The sequence below is a fragment of the Erpetoichthys calabaricus genome, chromosome 2 (assembly GCF_900747795.2).
Source record: "Erpetoichthys calabaricus chromosome 2, fErpCal1.3, whole genome shotgun sequence".
NCBI lineage: Eukaryota > Metazoa > Chordata > Cladistia > Polypteriformes > Polypteridae > Erpetoichthys > Erpetoichthys calabaricus.
Window position 1 is genome coordinate 293,266,050 of NC_041395.2, and position 18,595 is coordinate 293,284,644.

The 18,595-nt window shown below is 41.5% G+C and overlaps 1 protein-coding gene across 1 annotated transcript in view; it reads left to right on the plus strand.

Annotated features, from left to right (window-relative positions):
- Positions 1 to 18,595, plus strand: part of ablim1b (actin binding LIM protein 1b) — a 341,011-nt gene that overhangs the window by 146,685 nt on the left and 175,731 nt on the right. Inside the window, exons 3-4 of the mRNA XM_051922460.1 lie at positions 1,026 to 1,209; positions 4,266 to 4,375. Of these exons, the coding sequence (XP_051778420.1) occupies positions 1,026 to 1,209; positions 4,266 to 4,375 (294 nt within the window). The remainder of the gene's footprint in view (positions 1 to 1,025; positions 1,210 to 4,265; positions 4,376 to 18,595) is intronic.

Sequence of the window (18,595 nt, forward strand, 5' to 3'; positions counted from 1 at the left end):
ATGCTTTTACTTGTTCCTAAGACACGATGCAAACTTCAAGGTGATCGTGCGTTTTCAGTTGTAGCTCCAAAACTCTGGAATGACTTGCCATTGCACGTTAGGCAGGCTCCTTGACTTGCTGTCTTTAAATCTTAAAGTGCTTAATAAATAAATAAATAAATAAATAAAATAAATAAAAGTAACAAGGCAAACATGGGGTGCAGGATCATAAAGGTTGTAAGTGGGCCAAAAGCTTAAGAAATGACCTTGTGGAGTAGCGTAGATCTAAATAAACCTTAAAGGGCCCTCCAAAACTCAGAAAACGCATGAGGCCATGTGAAATAATAATAACACTAATAATAATAATAATAATAATAAAAGATGTATTACTGCATTGTTTTCCTGTGGCCCTGGGCCATGACTATGAATCGCCTCCCTCAACTCAGTCAGCTGTAAATCAGTGCATGATTGTATTTATATAGTAGAGTAGACTGTCATCATACAGAGAGTGCTGTTACATCCAAAAACCCGTTTATAGACCTCTCAGTGCCCTCAGAGTGTAGTTTTCATGTTCTTCTCTTTGCAGGAGTTTCATCTGTAAATCTTTGGTTTCGTGCCCAGCTCTACACTGGCTCATAGTAAATGTCTGTTGGTGTGAGTGTGCCCTGTGTCGTTTCCTACATTGGCCATTGCTTTAAAGAGAATGGAAGATCATGCTGTTAAAATGAATGTATGGTTAAACCGACCTTTTCTCCATCTTTCCTTTTTTCACGTTTCCATCTTTCTCAGGCCACTGACAAACGCTATTCTCGTAAGCCTGTTTTCATCCCATCATGGGTTCACTAGAGTGCAGTCTAGTGTCTAGACTACAAGTCACAAGGTTTCCACTAATTACAGACTAAATGGTCCTGAGTAACACATACAATCTGTCAGTGATCCACTTGAAGAAACAATTCAGGTCATATTATAAATGTGATATTACATATCATGTCAATTATTCAGGTCTTAAGATCAACTGAACCTTTTATCTCTCTTTTCTCCTGTAGTCTGTGGCTGTGACTTGGCACAAGGTGGCTTCTTTATGAAGAATGGCGACTATCTATGCACTTTGGATTATCAGTGCATGCATGGGACCCGGTGCAATGGCTGCGGGGATTTTGTAGAAGGAGAAGTTGTCACCGCCTTGGGAAAGACGTACCACCCAGCTTGCTTCGTTTGCACCATTTGCAAGTAAGAGGGTCTGATCAAGTATTGTATTGTGTATCCATGTGCTTCATCTCACTGCTTCTTGTAAATAACCAAAGTACTGGAACCCCTGTGGTGCACGCTCTTTTTTTACACTTTCAGGTTATATTAATTTTAATGAAGCCTTTCAATAAGTGTAGCATAAACACATTGTGAAGAAAACACAGACACACAGATTAAGGGTTGGGGATTCCATCTCCATATACTGTAAACCACAGTAAAAGGTTGAGAGAATTCTCAATAACGGTCAGGTTTGTAAGGTACAATTGACAAAAAATGGTGGTGAGACGGACGCATTTATGAGATGGGGAATGGAAGTAGGAATGCTGGGAGGATGACATGGAGGATTTTGGGACAGTGGTGACATCATCTGTAAGTGACCGGAGGTGAATTTATAATACGGAAGCGGCTCAGACGTCTGGGCGAGGCTTTTTAGAGAAATTCAAGGTGCCATGGGTTTTTGTTGTTCGTCTTACCTGTTAAAATAAAGAGAGAGGTGTTGACACGTTTTCTTAGTCCCCCGTCTTGTGGTTTCATGTGACTTGTTGGTTCCTTTAGCTGCCCCCTAATCGCTTGTGTGTGACAACATAAAAGACCCCACTAACAAGTGGTGAACACGCACATGAATTTCCAAATATTGTGGAGGGCACATGCACTGCTGGTGACAGACTGCTAATGAGTTCTCAGAGTGATACAGAAGAAGCTTTGGTTGTTGCAAAGACACATTCTGTCACAAGCTACTGTTGGGAAAGGGGAATCAAAATGAACTGTTGTTGCATTGCAGTACCCGATATAGACTTGCTTTGAGATGGGTGAATTTAAATAGATATATGGGGGTGGCATATCAGCTGTCTGTCAGATCATTTACATATTCAAGCAGAACGGGTGCCTTTAGCAAAACTGAACTTAAGTTTGTGGATATTGTGAATTGATTCACTGATTCATTTTGCTCAAAAAGAGGAATGCTGTGCTGAAATAGTAAACCGGCACCTCTACGAGGACTTACCACATATGAAATAAGCCCCCTACCTGTGGGGGTGGACCTGCCATATTAGCAGTATTAACAAGGAAAAAGTGTAGCAGCCAACTGTCAGATTAAAATCACAAGACGCTAACAGTTGGCATGATTAGCATCCAAGGCATTTGGTAGCCGAGCATTTATCTTGAGCTATGGTATCATATTCCATCTGGAGGCACTGTCATCATCTCTATAGAAAAACATTAAACTGAGGAGAGTACAAGAGCTAAAACACCTCGAAAGCCAGAACCAGTAACCCTGTGCTCACAACTAACTTTTGGATTGTTTTAACAAGCAACTGTTTTATCACAGCAACCTCTCCCTCTGTAGATGAAGACAAGAAGGTGAAATTGATACTACTTCAGGCACAACATTTTCCACCTAGAGACGGACTGCCATGCAGAAATAGCAGGTTTCGCTCATACACTGCAGTCACAGTCAGCGGTAGATTGAACGTGTCCTAACCATGGAAAGATGCTACCTTGTACACCTGGCATTACGATGGATTTTCAGTGATCCAGTCCCACCAGGGCTGAAATTGTGCTAGTGTTTGGATCACTCAGTGAACATTCGGAGATTGCTGGAATCACATAGTGAGCACATTTAACATAGGAGTATGGATGTTCTATCCACAAACATCTGAGGGTTACATAGAATCTCTATCTGGACAGGATGAGGATACTGGAGGGTTTTGCATGGTGATGTACCCACACCACTTACGCTTCCTTTTCTTTACAACTGTCACCAGGTCTAGAAATGGTTCAGTAGTCCCAGTCATGTCAGGGAATTATAGCCTGCTACTGGTACCATAACCCAATACTACCTGTCGCAAGTGGGCACATGGGACTTATAAGCCTTGGTTGGCAACCCATCTAAGAAAAAGCAACTCCAAAATCAGATGGCCAAAGCCCTGCCTTTTCACAGAAATAGCTTTGGCAACTATCTATCTATCTATCTATCTATCTATCTATCTATCTATCTATCTATCTATCTATCTATCTATCTATCTATCTATCTATCTATCTATCTGTCATTTGTCACTCCTCCTCTGTCTCTTGTAGTATCTTAGTTCCTTCCTATCTGTTCACTTTCTGATGCTATGGCATATCATTTTTATAATGTGGATGTTGATGCTGCAGGCTGATCGTTGGTGCCATGCTGTTAGCTATGCCATTGTCTGAATTTGTAATATACTTCATACATTGTGTTGCATGCTAACAGCAGCAAATGCCATCAGGTGAAGTTAGTGAGAAATCGCTGTGCACATTTTGTTGGTTCTGTTATTTGTTTGCTTGCTGCAGAGAACACACACCATATTCATTGCAACAGCGTATTTTGACTTTGCAGCTTGATGTTCATGCCAGCTCTTTGAGGTTGACATGTGGGGGATTGTGGTACAGCATGTTGCTGCAAGTGCTTCTGCAAACGCTCACCATTTCAGGAATTGGTGACAAAGTGGGTTACTGCAGCTTCTGTGAGCAAAGCACTGAAGCCAGTACCTCTGCTGTTCTTATCCCAGAGAGGTTGTTGCTGACATTGCAGATCGTATCCAACAGGTGCACCACAACGGTTATGTCAGCCTGCACTCCATGATCTGTGGGCTACTTTTTCATGCACCACCTGGTATAATTTGCACAAAGTCAATAGTTTGTATGTGTGTTTGCATATTATGTAACTGATCCAAAGTCACCCATTTATGGGTGACTTGTAATCATGTTAAGAAGGTCATGACAGAGTTTTGTGTTTTTCACCCCACTCTGATTGCCTGTCACTCGTTTTTTTAATCAGACAGCACTTTGTTCAGTGGAGGCACAGCACAGATGAATTACTGAATGTTCCAGCAGCCTCCAGGACTATGATAAGCTTCAGGTTGCGGATAACCTTTTTCAAAGGTTTATTAAAGTGTAGGCCTCTGTTTCTCTCACCAGACTTCAAAAGAAAATATCTAAATTTGCTGACGGATATTGATCTTTTCCTGATGTGTACTATCAAATAACATTGAATCCATGTGTCTTTCTCACAGACGACCATTTCCAGCAGGGGACCGAGTCACCTTCAATGGGAGAGACTGTCTTTGCCAGCGCTGCGTTCAACCAATGTCTTCCAGTCCCAAAGATATCAGCAGTTCCAGCAGTGAGTACCACCATTTGTTCATCTTGCTTGTTCACAAATACAGAGCTATCCAAGGGCAATGTCATTTCCTCGGAACTCTTCCTTCCGAAGCATGAATCTGAGGCTTTAGGGTTGACTGAGCGCTTCTGAAGCTTGAAGCATTTCTAAAAGACACCAGATGGTCAGAGTAGATGATTTTCAAGAGGACTGAAGCCTCAATGGTTTTATTATTTACTGTATGAATATGCAGCGCTGCCCTGTGATGGAAACCACTCCAAAGGTGCTTTACAGTATAAGACCATTGGCAAGAAAGTCATTACGAGGAGAAGATTTGAGAGTTTAGATTTATTTTCAAGTTCAGGATAGCAAAAATAATAATTTTGGAAGGTCTAGTATTAAAGATGCAAACTAGGGAAGTATTTAGTATTTAAATAGCGGTGACCACTCTGAAGTAGATCAGCTTTGCTGCTTAAGAGAATCCCTTGACAAGCCGTGATTAGAGTAAGTGAAGTCAGCAGAAATTGTCTGTTGCTCTCTCCCTTTGAAGATAGCCGTAAAAACTGTCCAAGCCACAAATGAGAATCTGAATAAAGAACTTAAAGAATCTTAATTTTCTATAGTTCCATTAGCACAGAGCCCAATCAAAACGTACAACATAAAAACAAACTCAAATGCAATGGAGTGTATCTCAGGATGAGGCCAATGAAATGTAGGACATGCAGTTTAGGGTCATGGCAGCCTACCCAGCAGCTCTGGGCACAAGGTGGGAAATGGCCGTGGACAGGGTGTGAGCTGTCCTTACACCTCTACCTGACCAATCAATGGGTATCTTCTATGATGTAGGCGTAAAACTCATGAAGACCCTGGGGGAATATGCAGACTGCACACAGACGCCAATGGAGAGCAGAGTTCAAACCCAGAATGCCCTGCCAAATTCTGCATCAGCATACCCTATAAAAATAACATAACATTCTCAAATCCACCCATAATTAAGGATAACAGGCCCAGCAGCAGTGGGCTTAAGACAGGAAACAGCTCAGGACATGCCACCACTCCATTGTAAGGCCCACTCACACTCAAAGCAATTTGGAACTGAAAACCATTGTAGACACAAACTCCATATTGACCTCAAAGCAGTGTGAGATTTGAACCCAAGCCATTTATAAATGTATTGATTTGGAACTGAAAGAAGATTGCCAAATCAGCTGGCCTAAGAAGGACCATTAAGGCTGAGAAACATTTGCTGTCTTAACGTAAACAATGGTGGCAGTTCATACCTATGGACACCGTGACCCACACATCCATCTCTATTCAAAGATAGACTACCTTGACCAAAGAGTACCAAGTGCTAGCCCACAATGAACCCACCATTTCACCACAAGGCAGGCAGAAATCGTATATTCAGCCACTCCACAGGACATGAGAGATGCCGTTCAACTTGACTGCATGTCTTTGGTCTTTGAGAGGAAGTCGGAATGAGCAGATAAAACTCACAGGGGACAGGCGCCTTCCACAGAAAGGTTAACCTTCACTTTGTGAACTGAAGTGTGAGGTGTCATGTAGGCCGTGTACTGTTGGTTGCTTTCACATTCCCAGAGGATCAGCCTGAAGAGCTAGGAGGAAGGTTTCATTGGGTTTGAAGATGACGCAATGTAAGCAGCAAGCAGGGCAGTGAAACCTCTTGATGGGTAACGTTCATCTGCTCAGTCTTGGAGTTGAATGTATGGTAGGAACTAAAGCTATACCATGCCAACTCTAAAAAGAGGGCACCCCACTTGGAAATTAAACTAGTGACACCCTTAATTACCCAAATAAAGAATAAATAAATAAGTCTTTCATCTCTGTGTAGTGTGGCACATTAGGTGACTTTAATACATTGGAAAAATGACTAATGACTATGAATGTTCTAAAGTGGTTATTTTTGCTAGTCCACACTGATGAATGACCACATTACTGATGCTTTGTAAGTGTCATTAACACCAAAAGAAGCTTCTTCTAAGGATTCGTTATTTGAGGGTAAATGCGTAATAGATGCAGTGCCTAAACTAAAGTGTTACCTAAACCATATAAATGAAGTGATCTGTAGTCATACCCTGCTGTTTTCTCCCACCATAGCAGTTGAAAAAAATGGCTCAAAGGTATAAACGTGTCGCTCCTAAATGGCAGCCAATTGCTGTGCCACCCCACTGCTCTTCAGTTGGTGACTTCTGGTCACACAAAGCACCCTTGCTTTACTCTGTAGACTGAGTGATCGACCCCATTCTCTTGCGATTGTTGCTGGTGATTTGCAATGAATAAAAGAACTAGTTCTTTTGTATTTGTCTTGGTTTGTGAACAAACATACCTGTACAATGACATCAAAGAACAAATCTTTTCGAGGTATGCACAGGGCATGCTACATTTTATATAGCATTCAGTGACAGTCTGGAGTTATCATCTTAACTTCACTGAAATGGCTGCTGTCTTCAGGAAATAGTCTATCAGTAAACTGTTTCGGCAAAACGACGATCATTGATTAGCCATTGACTGACTTGGTAGATAACACCAAGCACCAGTCATTGATCGGTTTAATCTGACCGAGTGACTATGACCGTCTCAGTACACTGACTGATTGAATGAACAAGTATATCCCTAGTGGACCGGAGAAACGTTGCAAGTTTGGGCACAAACTGCAGAAAAGAGACTCACAGTACAGAACACTGAACTAGTTCACCAAAAGAATCAGTTTGTGTACTGAATGGAGGAACGAACTACAGACAAGAGACTCACAGTACACTGAATTTCAGTTCAGTTCACTGATGATATATGTATGAGAGTTTGCAACAGAAAGAATGGGATATAAAAGAAGGAAACTGTGGGAGATTAATCCAACATTGAAATCAGTTTTGTTGAAATTGTATTTATTGTCAAAATTCAAAAAAAGAATTATTATTATTATTTTGTGTTTGCTTTTGATATTGTTTATATTGCTTGGTGTTTAAAATTGTTACACTGTTAAGATACTATTGTAGACTTTAAACTAGAATATAGCTTCTTGTTGTTTTTCAAATGAACGAATCAATGATTCAAAGATTCAAATCATTTTGGTGAACTGAACAAAATGAGTCAAATCACCATAAAGAATCGTTTTGTACAAACTCTAATCATCGTCTTAAAAGGAAAGGCTCAGCTCTCCTACCTCAGCTCTGAGCGCCGCCAATTGCCAGTTTAGGAAGCGACTTCCATCTTTACACTCCTCGCAGAACTGCAGCTCTTAAACAAAACACAAAAGACATACGGGACACACGTTCTGGAACAAAGTGACGACTAAACGTTCACTAACCAAAACGGTAAACAGAAGTCGGGCTTTTTAAACCGTTGAAGGCCAGTGAAAGTGAGTCCATCCATCAGCCTGTTGGCACCTGCCCGGGCACCGGCTTTAAACCAAGGTAAGGGTATCCTCAGTATGCGATTGTGTGCATATAAGAAACAAAGCTTGGATAGACACAAACAGTCTGCAGGTAATCAGCACACTGTAAAGTAAATAGTCAAATTTCAACTGACCAAACCATTTGTTATTGACAGTGACACACATGTGCGTACATTGCAAAGCGCTGCCCTGCATTTCTTCAAACAAAAGCCGTTCAGTTGGCAATCCCGTCTGTAAGGCGCTGTGAGGACCAAGGCGTCACATTATGTGTTTGTTTCTGTAAATAAATTGCCCCTAAAAAGACAGTGAAATGTTCAAAGCAATTCCTCAAAGGCTATACGGGAGCATAAAATGCTACCTCTCAACAAGAAAATAAAATTCTTAAGGTCGTTTGAAGAGTGACCTGTTGCTTGCTGAAATCATTTCTCTCTCATCAATACAGTACTGTTTACTTAACTGTGACGGGTGGCCACAGCCATTACCCGGCTGGGATGCCAGCTGGATGGAAGGACCGGGGGAGAGAGCATGCACAGGGCACCACCTTCCCCAGAGTGCAGCCCTCCTGGGCGGCTGTGGCACCACAGATTCCCGGAGGGCATGCTGGGAGTTGGCGTTTAGTACCGCCCTGTTGGGTTCCGTGGGGGCCACCAGGGGGCGCCTCAGAGCTCTGTAGTGGACTTCACCACACCTGGGAGTGATTCCAGGAAATTCTGATGAGCCACCTGGAGCGCACTCAAGAGCTGCTTAAAAGGAGTCGCCTCACTCCATTCGAAGAGCCAGAGTCGGGAGGAAGAGGATGAACCCTGCCAGAGAGGGAGTGGAGGTGGAATGAGGAAGACAGACTACTGTGTGTATGGGACCGTGCTTTAGAACTGTGCTGTAATGGTAGGAACGAAGGAGAATAAATAAACTGTGTGTTGTTCTGCACTTTGGTCTGTGCCTGTTGTGTCGGGGTCGAGGCAGCCAGAGCACCCTTGCTTTCCACATAGCGTTTACGTTGTATCAGGCATTGTATTAGGTATTCTAAGTAATCTAGAGATGATTTAAAGTGCACACGAAGATGTATATAGGTTATAAGAAAATATTTAAAGGAACCAATGGATATGGAAGTCCAACTCTGATTGACTGGACCCCAGTCAATGTTTCTCCATCCTTGCTAGGAACGTTGTGAATGACGCTGTGCCGAAACTTTCCTGAGCTGCTGAGTGGTCTTCCAGAACATGTGTGAGGCCACCTGAACGTTACTCCGCTTGGCCTCACTAAAACCTCCCACCCACAGTCCTTTGCTACGGCTGATGCCATCTTTTGGTCTGCCAGTACATCCTGATCATTTTATTGCATTGAAGGCATATTGCTTAAATGATGAAAAGGTCTCAACATAAACCCCTAAATCCTTTTCCGAACTTGTTTCCTGTAGGGCAGCGTCCCTCTTTATGAATTTATATTTGAAGTTCCCTTTGCTCATGTGTAGCAGTTTACGCTTTTCTACATTGAACTGCAAGTGTTCGTCCAGTTGTGACGCTTGCTCAAGTCTTTGTGAATTGTTTTTGCTGCCTCTTGAGTTTCTGCCAATTTTCCAATTTTAGCATTTTCTGTGAATTTGACAGTTTTAGTAAATACACCACCAGAATCGGTGTCATTAAAGTAAGGTAGAAAAAGTAACAGTCCAAGGATAGACCCCTGAGGTACTACAAGCTCTTCCAGAGGTGTGAACTGAACTCATCTCAACCAGAGTTATCTACTAGCTGTTCCTGTTACATCCTGACAATCCATCTTGTATTTTAGGGGTTGTCTGAGTGACACCAACATGTCTTTAATTAGTTAAAAATCCAACGCTTTTGCCTAACAGACTGCCCAGCAGCATTTCACTTGAGTTCAAAGGTTCTTCTTCCCAATAATGCTCCTTCAAGTGTTTCTAACGTCCTACATAAGTACTAAAATACCCCAGCAGTGTAAAATGTCAGTTGGCTCTTGAGACTGTTCTCCTGGCTGGTACAGAGCCTATATGGTGGCTTCAAACTGCTTGTCTGTGTCAGCCCACCAGCAGACAGTGGTCTGTGAACACTACTCCTGGCCTGAAAAATAGTTCCATTTTGGATATCTCTGAACAATGCAAGATGTGACAAAATGTATTCTGAGCCATCATGGGAGTCTTAGTTCTGGAATTCTCCTTGTTAGGCCAATTCCCTTTAGTCCTGCAGTATCACAAGGCTCCTAACAACAGATCTCTGCTGATCATCCAGACACCCAAGATGAATATTCCAGGATGAGGATGTAACATCATCATCATCATCATCATCATAACAACAATAACAGCTTTTCTAAAGATACAGGAAGCAGATTGAAGTACACTAGTTAGACAGAGGAATGGTCTGCAAGACTGTGCTCAAGCAGTAGCATACACTTCTTGACTCTGTTGTACGTGAGGGCATCTTCTATTTGTTCTTGTGCTCGTAAAAGGTGATGTAACTAACAAGATCTTACCGCACAGTGACAGCCTAAAAGAATTACTCAATGTCAATTACTGCTGAACTGTATGTGACGCCTTTCTCAGCGAGCCGTCCCATAGTCCTGTGATGTAACCGCGGCAGCTGGAAATAGCGCAGTGGCATTTTAGGGATGGCCCGTCTGTTGTGGTTCTGCTGAGTGGCACCCAGGATAAGATTGCTGATCACATAATCAGTCAACCATGCAAGCATTCAAGCAACTATGATATGCAAATGTCAGTCAGCGTTAAGACCGTAAGATGCCTTTCTGAATATTTCATGTATTTAACTATGATTTTTATTTCCATTTTTTGAACGTTTTCCATTTTCATCAACAAAAAGATACTGCTGTGACTCACCTTTTGTCTCAGTTGTGTATGTATTTGATGTTTAAATGCAACAAATACCATAAAGAATTGGCTGAAATTCCCAATGCTGCTCCTCTCTCTCAGGTGCCTCGTTGCTTTCCCTTCAGACTCCTCTAAATGTCTCCCCAGGCTCATTTCCACTCTCTTCCCCACTGTCCTCTTACACTACCACCCAGCTACAGCCTATCTACTCATTGCAGATAGGGCTGCACGATTAATCTTTTTTTTCTCATGATAACGATATTTATGACCCACGATCAGTTAATAAATATCGTCGCGATTTTACAGTATAAAGACCAAACTGTTTTTTATGGGCTGAGTTTACGGATTGGACTGCGTCACTATGACGTTACTGCGTCTAGATTGCAAGCGCTTTCTGAAGCAGTAGAAGTCAATAGCAGCAATAACAGTCAGTCAGAATAAACATATGATGGCGGAGCAACGTGCAGAAGTGCGATCGTTAGTTCCTAAAAAGGGGTCATACTCAGTTGTCTGGAACTATTTCGATTTCGAGGAATGTGATGTTGATCAGGTACGAGTCTTGTGCAAACTTTGCTCCTGTTCCGTCCAAACGTCCCAAGGTAACACAACAAACCTCATCAACCACCTTAAAAGCCACCACAAAGTACACTATCAAGAATTTCAACGACTGAAGGCACAAACAGCAACAACAAAAAATTACCAGCCATCCACAACACAGACAACAATATCAGGGACATTGTTCAACGCAATACCATATCTGCCTAGCTCGCAAAGACACCGGGAAATAACAGAGGCGATCACGTACCATATAGCCAAGGATATGTGTCCAATAACCACCGTGAGCAGTGAGGGGTTTAACAAAATGATCGCAACACTTGATAAAAGATATAGCATTCCCTCACGCAACCATTTTTCCAATGTTGCGCTGCCCTCGCTGTATGCGAAATGCCGAAAAGAAACAGAGAAATTCTCAGGCTCAGCCTTGAATATTTTGCTGCCACGACCGACTTATGGTCAAGCAGAACTGCGGAACCGTATTTGAGCTTGACAGTTCATTTTATTGACAGCGAGTTTGAGATGAAAAGCAAGCTTTTGCAAACTTCGTTTTTCCCACAAGACCATACAGCGGAGTTTATTGCAGTGGGCCTCAAAGAAGCGATGTCCGCTTGGGGCTTGGTGGAAGAAAGACTTGTGTGCATCACAACGGACAACGCAGCTAATATGATTAGGGCAGCATCTGTGAATAACTGGCTGAGGCTACACTGCTTTGGTCACAGACTTCATTTACCAAAGGAATAATCGTCATTATTAATCGTGATAAAAATTTTGAGCAAAATAATCGTGATAATCATTTTTTCTGTTATCGTGCAGCCCTAGCAGATGTCCACATTTATAGTTTTGCTTTTGTTTTGCATAAGTCACCAGGCAATGCTGCCCCATGGGGGTGTTATGGTCTTAGCGAGGTCATTTTAAGGCAGACCTTTGAGGAGCTTTTTCTTCTACATATGGAATGGAGCTCCTGCAGTGTAGCTTTTACCAAAGGACTTACAAACAAAAGAACAGAGTCTTCATCTATACATACATCCACCCGTCCTCCAAACCTGCTTATCCAAAGCAGGGTGGTAGGGAAGTTGACAACTATCCCATTGAGCATCAGGCACAAGGCAAGAACAATCCCTGGATATGACATTTGCAACATCAACAACAGGTTGGACTGGTCCTGTAATGCAGAGGAACTGTATAAGAAAGGGCAGGGCAGGCTCTTCTATCTTAGGACACTGCGTTATCTTCTATAACACGGTGATGGTGAGTGGTGTGCTGTGCAGGTAACAGAGAGGCCCACCAAATCAACAATCTAATTAAGAGGGCAGGCTCAGTTATGGGATGAGCTCTCAACCCCCTGGTGGTCGCACCAAAGCAAGGAAATAAAACAAAACTGAGTGCCTTATGAACAATGCTGCACATCCTCTCCCTCCATGACACACTAACACTGAGGACCTTTGACTTATGAATCAATTAGCAGAAGTGTGTCAAGAAACGCTACGTGGGCTCCTTTATAGCAACAGCAATAAGCTTGTATAATGCCACACTGGGACTGTGATAGCCAAGTCAGGAGTTCTCTTTCTATTTAATGCTCTTTGTTTTTAGTCATTCTGGTGTGTCTTCAGACCAAAGTGTGTGTGTGTGTGTGCGTGTATATATATATTTAGTTATCTGTTTATTTATTTAGTTAGGTTGTGTAAAAAGCTGAATTTCCCCAGGGGACAAATAAAGTTCTATCTATCTATCTATCTATCTATCTATCTATCTATCTATCTATCTATCTATCTATCTATCTATCTATCTATCTATCTATCTATCTATCTATCTATCTATCTATCATATAGTGCCTCTTCTCTATCTATCTATCTATCTATCTATCTATCTATTTATCTATCTATCTATCTATCTATCTATCTATCTATCTATCTATCTATCTATCTATCTATCTATCTATCTATCTATCTATCTATCTATCTATCTATCTATCTATCTATCATATAGTGCCTCTTCTCTATCTATCTATCTATCTATCTATCTATCTATCTATCTATCTATCTATCTATCTATCTATCTATCTATCTATCTATCTATCTATCTATCTATCTATCTATCTATCTATCTGTTGCTATGTTAGAATGTTTTACATTTCCTAGGCAATTGAATTAAGTGACCAAGGTGTGTGGTAGACAGTAGGATATTAGGGACTTTTCAAACACAACCTGATGTTATTTTGAGGAAATTACGCAAACAGGATTAGTGAGCTTTGTTGGGTGGAATAGCCAATTCTTGTCCAAGTTGTCCTAATGTTCTAATGTCATATCTCAGCCAAGTGGATCACAACAGTACCCTGTTTTTCTCTGCTCAGGTTATGCACACTTTTTGCAGGTGTCACTTGAGACCTGTGCTGGACATGGCACTCTAAAGCCACTTTTGTTAATTACTGTATTTTAGGTCTGTAAGAGCACACATGACGTATAGCACAGTGGCTAGCTTTGCTCCATCATGGATTCAGCATCCTGGGCTCCAATCCCGTTCCAAGTTGTTGTCTCTCAATGTCTGTGTGGGTTCTCCTCCTCATAGGGAAGTGGCCCCCCACCTCAGACTGGCACCTTTTCCTTGGTTGTTTTCTGCTCTACGCCTGAGGCTGCTGGGAGAGGCTCTAACCCCTCATAAATCTGAACTGGACAGAGTAGATTTGAGAATGTTATGATATTAACAGGAATAGAGTTTTAAATGAACAGCTTGCATAAAATGGTCATATTTTTATTATGTGTCTGTTTTTTCAAGTGACACAGTGTCATGGGTTCAAATCCTAGCTCTGTCATTCTTTGTTGGAACCTTCTCACTTTGTTCTTGTGAGTTTTCTTCCAAATTAATTGGTAACTCTAAATTGGCCATCGAGTGACAGCAAGTCCAGCACTGGCTCCTGCACTGCACTGCCCCCGTTTTGGATACATTATATATATTTATAACATTTTTGAATTAAAACGCTTCCTGCATTTTGGTTTGTGGTGCCGTTGTGCATTAGCCACCTGTCGGTGCCTGCTTTGGCCCTGGCGCCATGCTGTGGCCAGCTGAACATGTGCTACACTGCGGCCTGAGCCGTGTTGTTTAGTAAATTGCTCACATCTGTTGTTAAATGACTCTGGAAGAATAAAAACAGCTAGCCAGCACTTTGAGTGGGGAACTCATAAATACCCAGTTTGAAATGAATGGGGTTACAAATCACCAGAGCTTCATAAGAAAACAGCAGAAAAATTGTGCAAACTGTGCGAAAAACAATGTCATTTTTCATGAAACAAAATGTTATTTTACATGGAATGAATTTCACTCCATCAAGCCTTACAAGTGGCAAGCTTATATGTCAGTGATGTTCAGATATTCTTTATACACTTTTAACTCAGTTGTAGTAGTTTGCTCAGGCTCTCGCAGTGACGCAGCAGCAAGCTATTCTTTCATGTTTAAACGTTCATTTTCCCATTCAAATGGCCATTTTATCTCTTATAAAATAATACTGGGTAATCAAGTTTGCTTTCTGAACACTTTTGGGTGTAGCTTACGGTTTTTTTTTGGCCAGCTGAGCACATAATATTTTCCAGTCATGTACTGTTTTATTGCAATTTGCCTATTTATTTAATTTCCTCTCCTATTTTAAGTCCGCTAAATGTTGCCCACAGAGTAAGCTGTTTTGTTTAGTCCAGGCAGGCAATCCATGCAGGCTGAGCAACATGCTGGTCTTGTGACTGGGAGTCCCAGGAAGTCCCAAAAGGACTTCCAAAAATGGTCACTAGAGGGGGTCATTCTGTAAAAAAAACACCCAGCTCAGACAAAAAGGGCCTTGTGGAGGTTAGGAGCACACGCTGATACAGCGCATTGCCGCACTCGCCACATGACAAACCAACTCAGCATCCCAGATTAGGACCCGAGTGCAGCCATGCAACAGGTGACATCTCAGCACCACACTAGAGCAGATGGAATTTAACAGTGTGAGGATTTTTATGGTGGCTGGAGTGCCAATTGTGCCACCAACCCCCAGGTTTTCCCTGCAGGTTGGAGGGCCTTCATGCAGATTAACATCATACTCAGGACAGAGCAATTGCAGGTTAAGGGCCTTGCTGAATGGCCCAACGAAGTAGAGTCACTTTTGGCGTTTACGGGATTCAAACCAGCAACCTTCCAATTGCCAGTGCAAATCCTGAGCCTCAGAGCCATGACTCTGGGATTGTAAAATATTCATAAAATTAAAGTTTAATATCACATAAATGCTCTTTGACGAGAATGAAGCTCCTTGGAGCACAAAAGCAAAACGATTTCAAACCCATCCAGAGAGTCACAAGCGCAGTAAAACACAAAGCATAAGAACTCACTACTCACTTGTACAATACATTCAAACTGAACCACCAGGAATTGTGGGAGACCCTCTGGATTTATAGGGTGGGGGACAGTTCCTGGTGCTGATTTGGCAGGTCACTTCACCTCTTGGTGGACCACCAACAAACCCCATGGAACATAACACAGGCAAAGAAAATACAGCAAATACTTAACAAAAGTAACAGTAACGTTAGTAAATGGCGCAACAAAGAACAAAATGGACATAAAACAAGACTTTAAACCCCAGCCAGGAAAGAAACCCTGGCTGAGATATGACAGCAATGGACATGCTAAGGCTCAGGCACGCCAGGGCCTGCTTGTTCAAGAAGACGGACTATTAAAGCAGCTCACATACACATGGGAGTACTGTTGAAATATATACAGTATAACAACTACAGCTGGAACGTCTGTGATGGCACTGCTGCCATGATTGCAGCTCAGCTATACCAAGTGCTGATGGATCCTCTGTGAATGAGAGAGCCGTGCCAAAGAGTCTAGTTACGTTAAAAAGAAATGGCAGGGCAGAAGCCACATCACATAAACCTCTAGTCGGCCCAACAAAGACATTTTTTCCTCCTCTGCATGTAAAACTTACACTGATGAAAAATTTGTGAAAGCAATGAAGAGAAAAGCCAAGCAAAATGACACCTTTTATTGGCTAACTAGAAAGATTACAACATGCAAGCTTTCGAGGCAACTCAGGCCCCTTCTTCAGGCAAGATGTAATCTGCCTGAAGAAGGGGCCTGAGTTGCCTTGAAAGCTTGCATATTGTAATCTTTCTAGTTAGCCAATAAAAGGTGTCATTTTGCTTGGCTTTTCTCTTCATTCATAATGGCTAACACGGTACAACACCCTAGTACTACTGAAAGCAATGAACAAGTTAAGGATTTTGATATTTGACAGAGGTTTTCATGAATAACTGATGCCAAAAATTAGGAAGGCATTTTTGTTAGTCCTCAAATCGGACATGTCTTCAATGACGAGCAGTTTGAAGATCTGCTAGTGGAGCCGGGGAAGTCACATGGAAGGCATTCAAGGACGTTGTTGAAAATTTCTTGGCTATTGGATGAACACCCAACTACATCCAGCTGGTTGACAACATAATTCAAGCGTACAAAACCAGGAAGTACAACATGTCGCTAAAGAGTCATTTTCTGCTTTCACACTTGGACCTTTCTGACGAACATGGATTATGGTTTCACCTGGACATTGCAATGTTGGAATAAATGGTATACGGGCAAGTAGAATCCATTAATGCTGGCCAATTATTGATGGACACTGATGTACCTTTTATGTTCTTTCATGTAAAATTTTGAAAATAACAAAACCATTAATGCCACTTCTTTATGAAAACTTGTTAGTATTTCTGTGAGAGGCAAACACAGCCAAGAAAATGCAAATACAAATGTCAGAACTTCATCTGAGGTTTGAGTTTTACATGCATATCTGGAATTTTTGTAAGAGACGATTCAGTAGAAGTGGTGCTTTGCTTTTTCTTTTTTAGTATCTTCACATTATGTATTTTCCACAAACATAAATATAGCTTGCAGTTTTACATTTTTAATAAATGGAAAGATATTTAGGACAAAAGTATACAGTACATGCTCTATAAACTGAGGAGCTATAATTTGTGGCGGTAATAAAATGGTTGGTCAAGTGTTAAATCATCCAGTGAAACATCCTCTGTTCCTGCTTATTGGAGCGGAGGGTTTGGAGCCTTTTCCTGCTACAGAATTTCACGATGCTCTTTTCTTCTGGGTTTTATGTAAATGCCATTTGCGAGCCACCCTACATTTGCTTTTGGCTTTTTGTATTATTTTATTAGCAAAGCTTAATTTTAAGAGAAGGGAAAACCTCACATCATTGGAGAGAAGGTGAACAAACTGAACCACTGGGAAGTTAATCCAGCATGAGAGCACTTAAAATCATGAAATATGTAAGAATCCAGTAAAATGAACATTCATCTTCCAAATAGTTCATATGTTTTACATAACATACTGTACATACTTTTTTGACTTAATACATAACGTATGCACTTTATTTTCTTTGTCCCTTGGGTGCTTGGTAGCCACATTTTTTTTGGATCTCTAAGGCATTGTTAATGATTCGAACAAATTACTGTATGTGCTAAATATGCGTCTTGTTTATGCCAAAGTTTCTTTTAGCCTCATTTGTCAAAGCTAAAACATAAAGGTAATATGACATTTATTACTAATATGATCATATTGCAGTTTTCCTTGTATTTGTGAGTTGCTACAGCTATCCTTAGTTACTGAGAAAGCATTAATTCAGGTAGTTGTGTAACTAGATACTGTGTGACGAGCTGTTGTACAGGGCCTATAAAAATGTTCACCCCCTTTGGAAGTTTTCACATTGTATTATTATACAACATTGAATTACAGTAAATTTAATTTGGCATTTTTGACAATGATTACCTGAAAAAGACTCTTTAATGTCAAACTTAAAACAGATCTCTGCAAAGTGATCTAAGTTAATCACAAATATAAAACATAAAACAATTGATTGCCTAAGTATTCGCTCCCCTTAATACCATCATCAGCGTTGTCATCCCCTGATATCCCTCCTGGGGTCTTGGCCACAGACAAAGGTCCTGCAGTCATTTCTGTCCTCTGTCTTCTTCTCCAGCTGGCTCCAGTTGCACCCTGTTCTTGTGTTCCTTGACCTCCCCCTTTTTCACTTGCCCTGAGGATTCCACTGTAATGCCTGCCGAGTTCTGTTGGTCGCTGGTTTGCAAAGTGTGTCACCTATCTGTCCCCAGCACCTCTTCCATGTTGCATCTTCTGCAGGTAGCTGGTTAGTCCTCTGCCAGAGGCCACTGTTGCTGATCGTGTTGGTCAGTATATCCGTAGCATCTGGCTTAGGCAGCTATTTATGAAACCTTACACTCTCTTGACTATACCTGCTGTGATTCTTCAAGTCTCTGCGCCGTACAACAGTACTTAATATGAGACCCCAAATATATATAACAGAATTAGCTCAATGGAGATCACTTGTCTGGATTTTCCATTGATTGCAGTATAAATGTGCCTGAATGTGGAAGGTCCAGCTTGTTTTGACTCA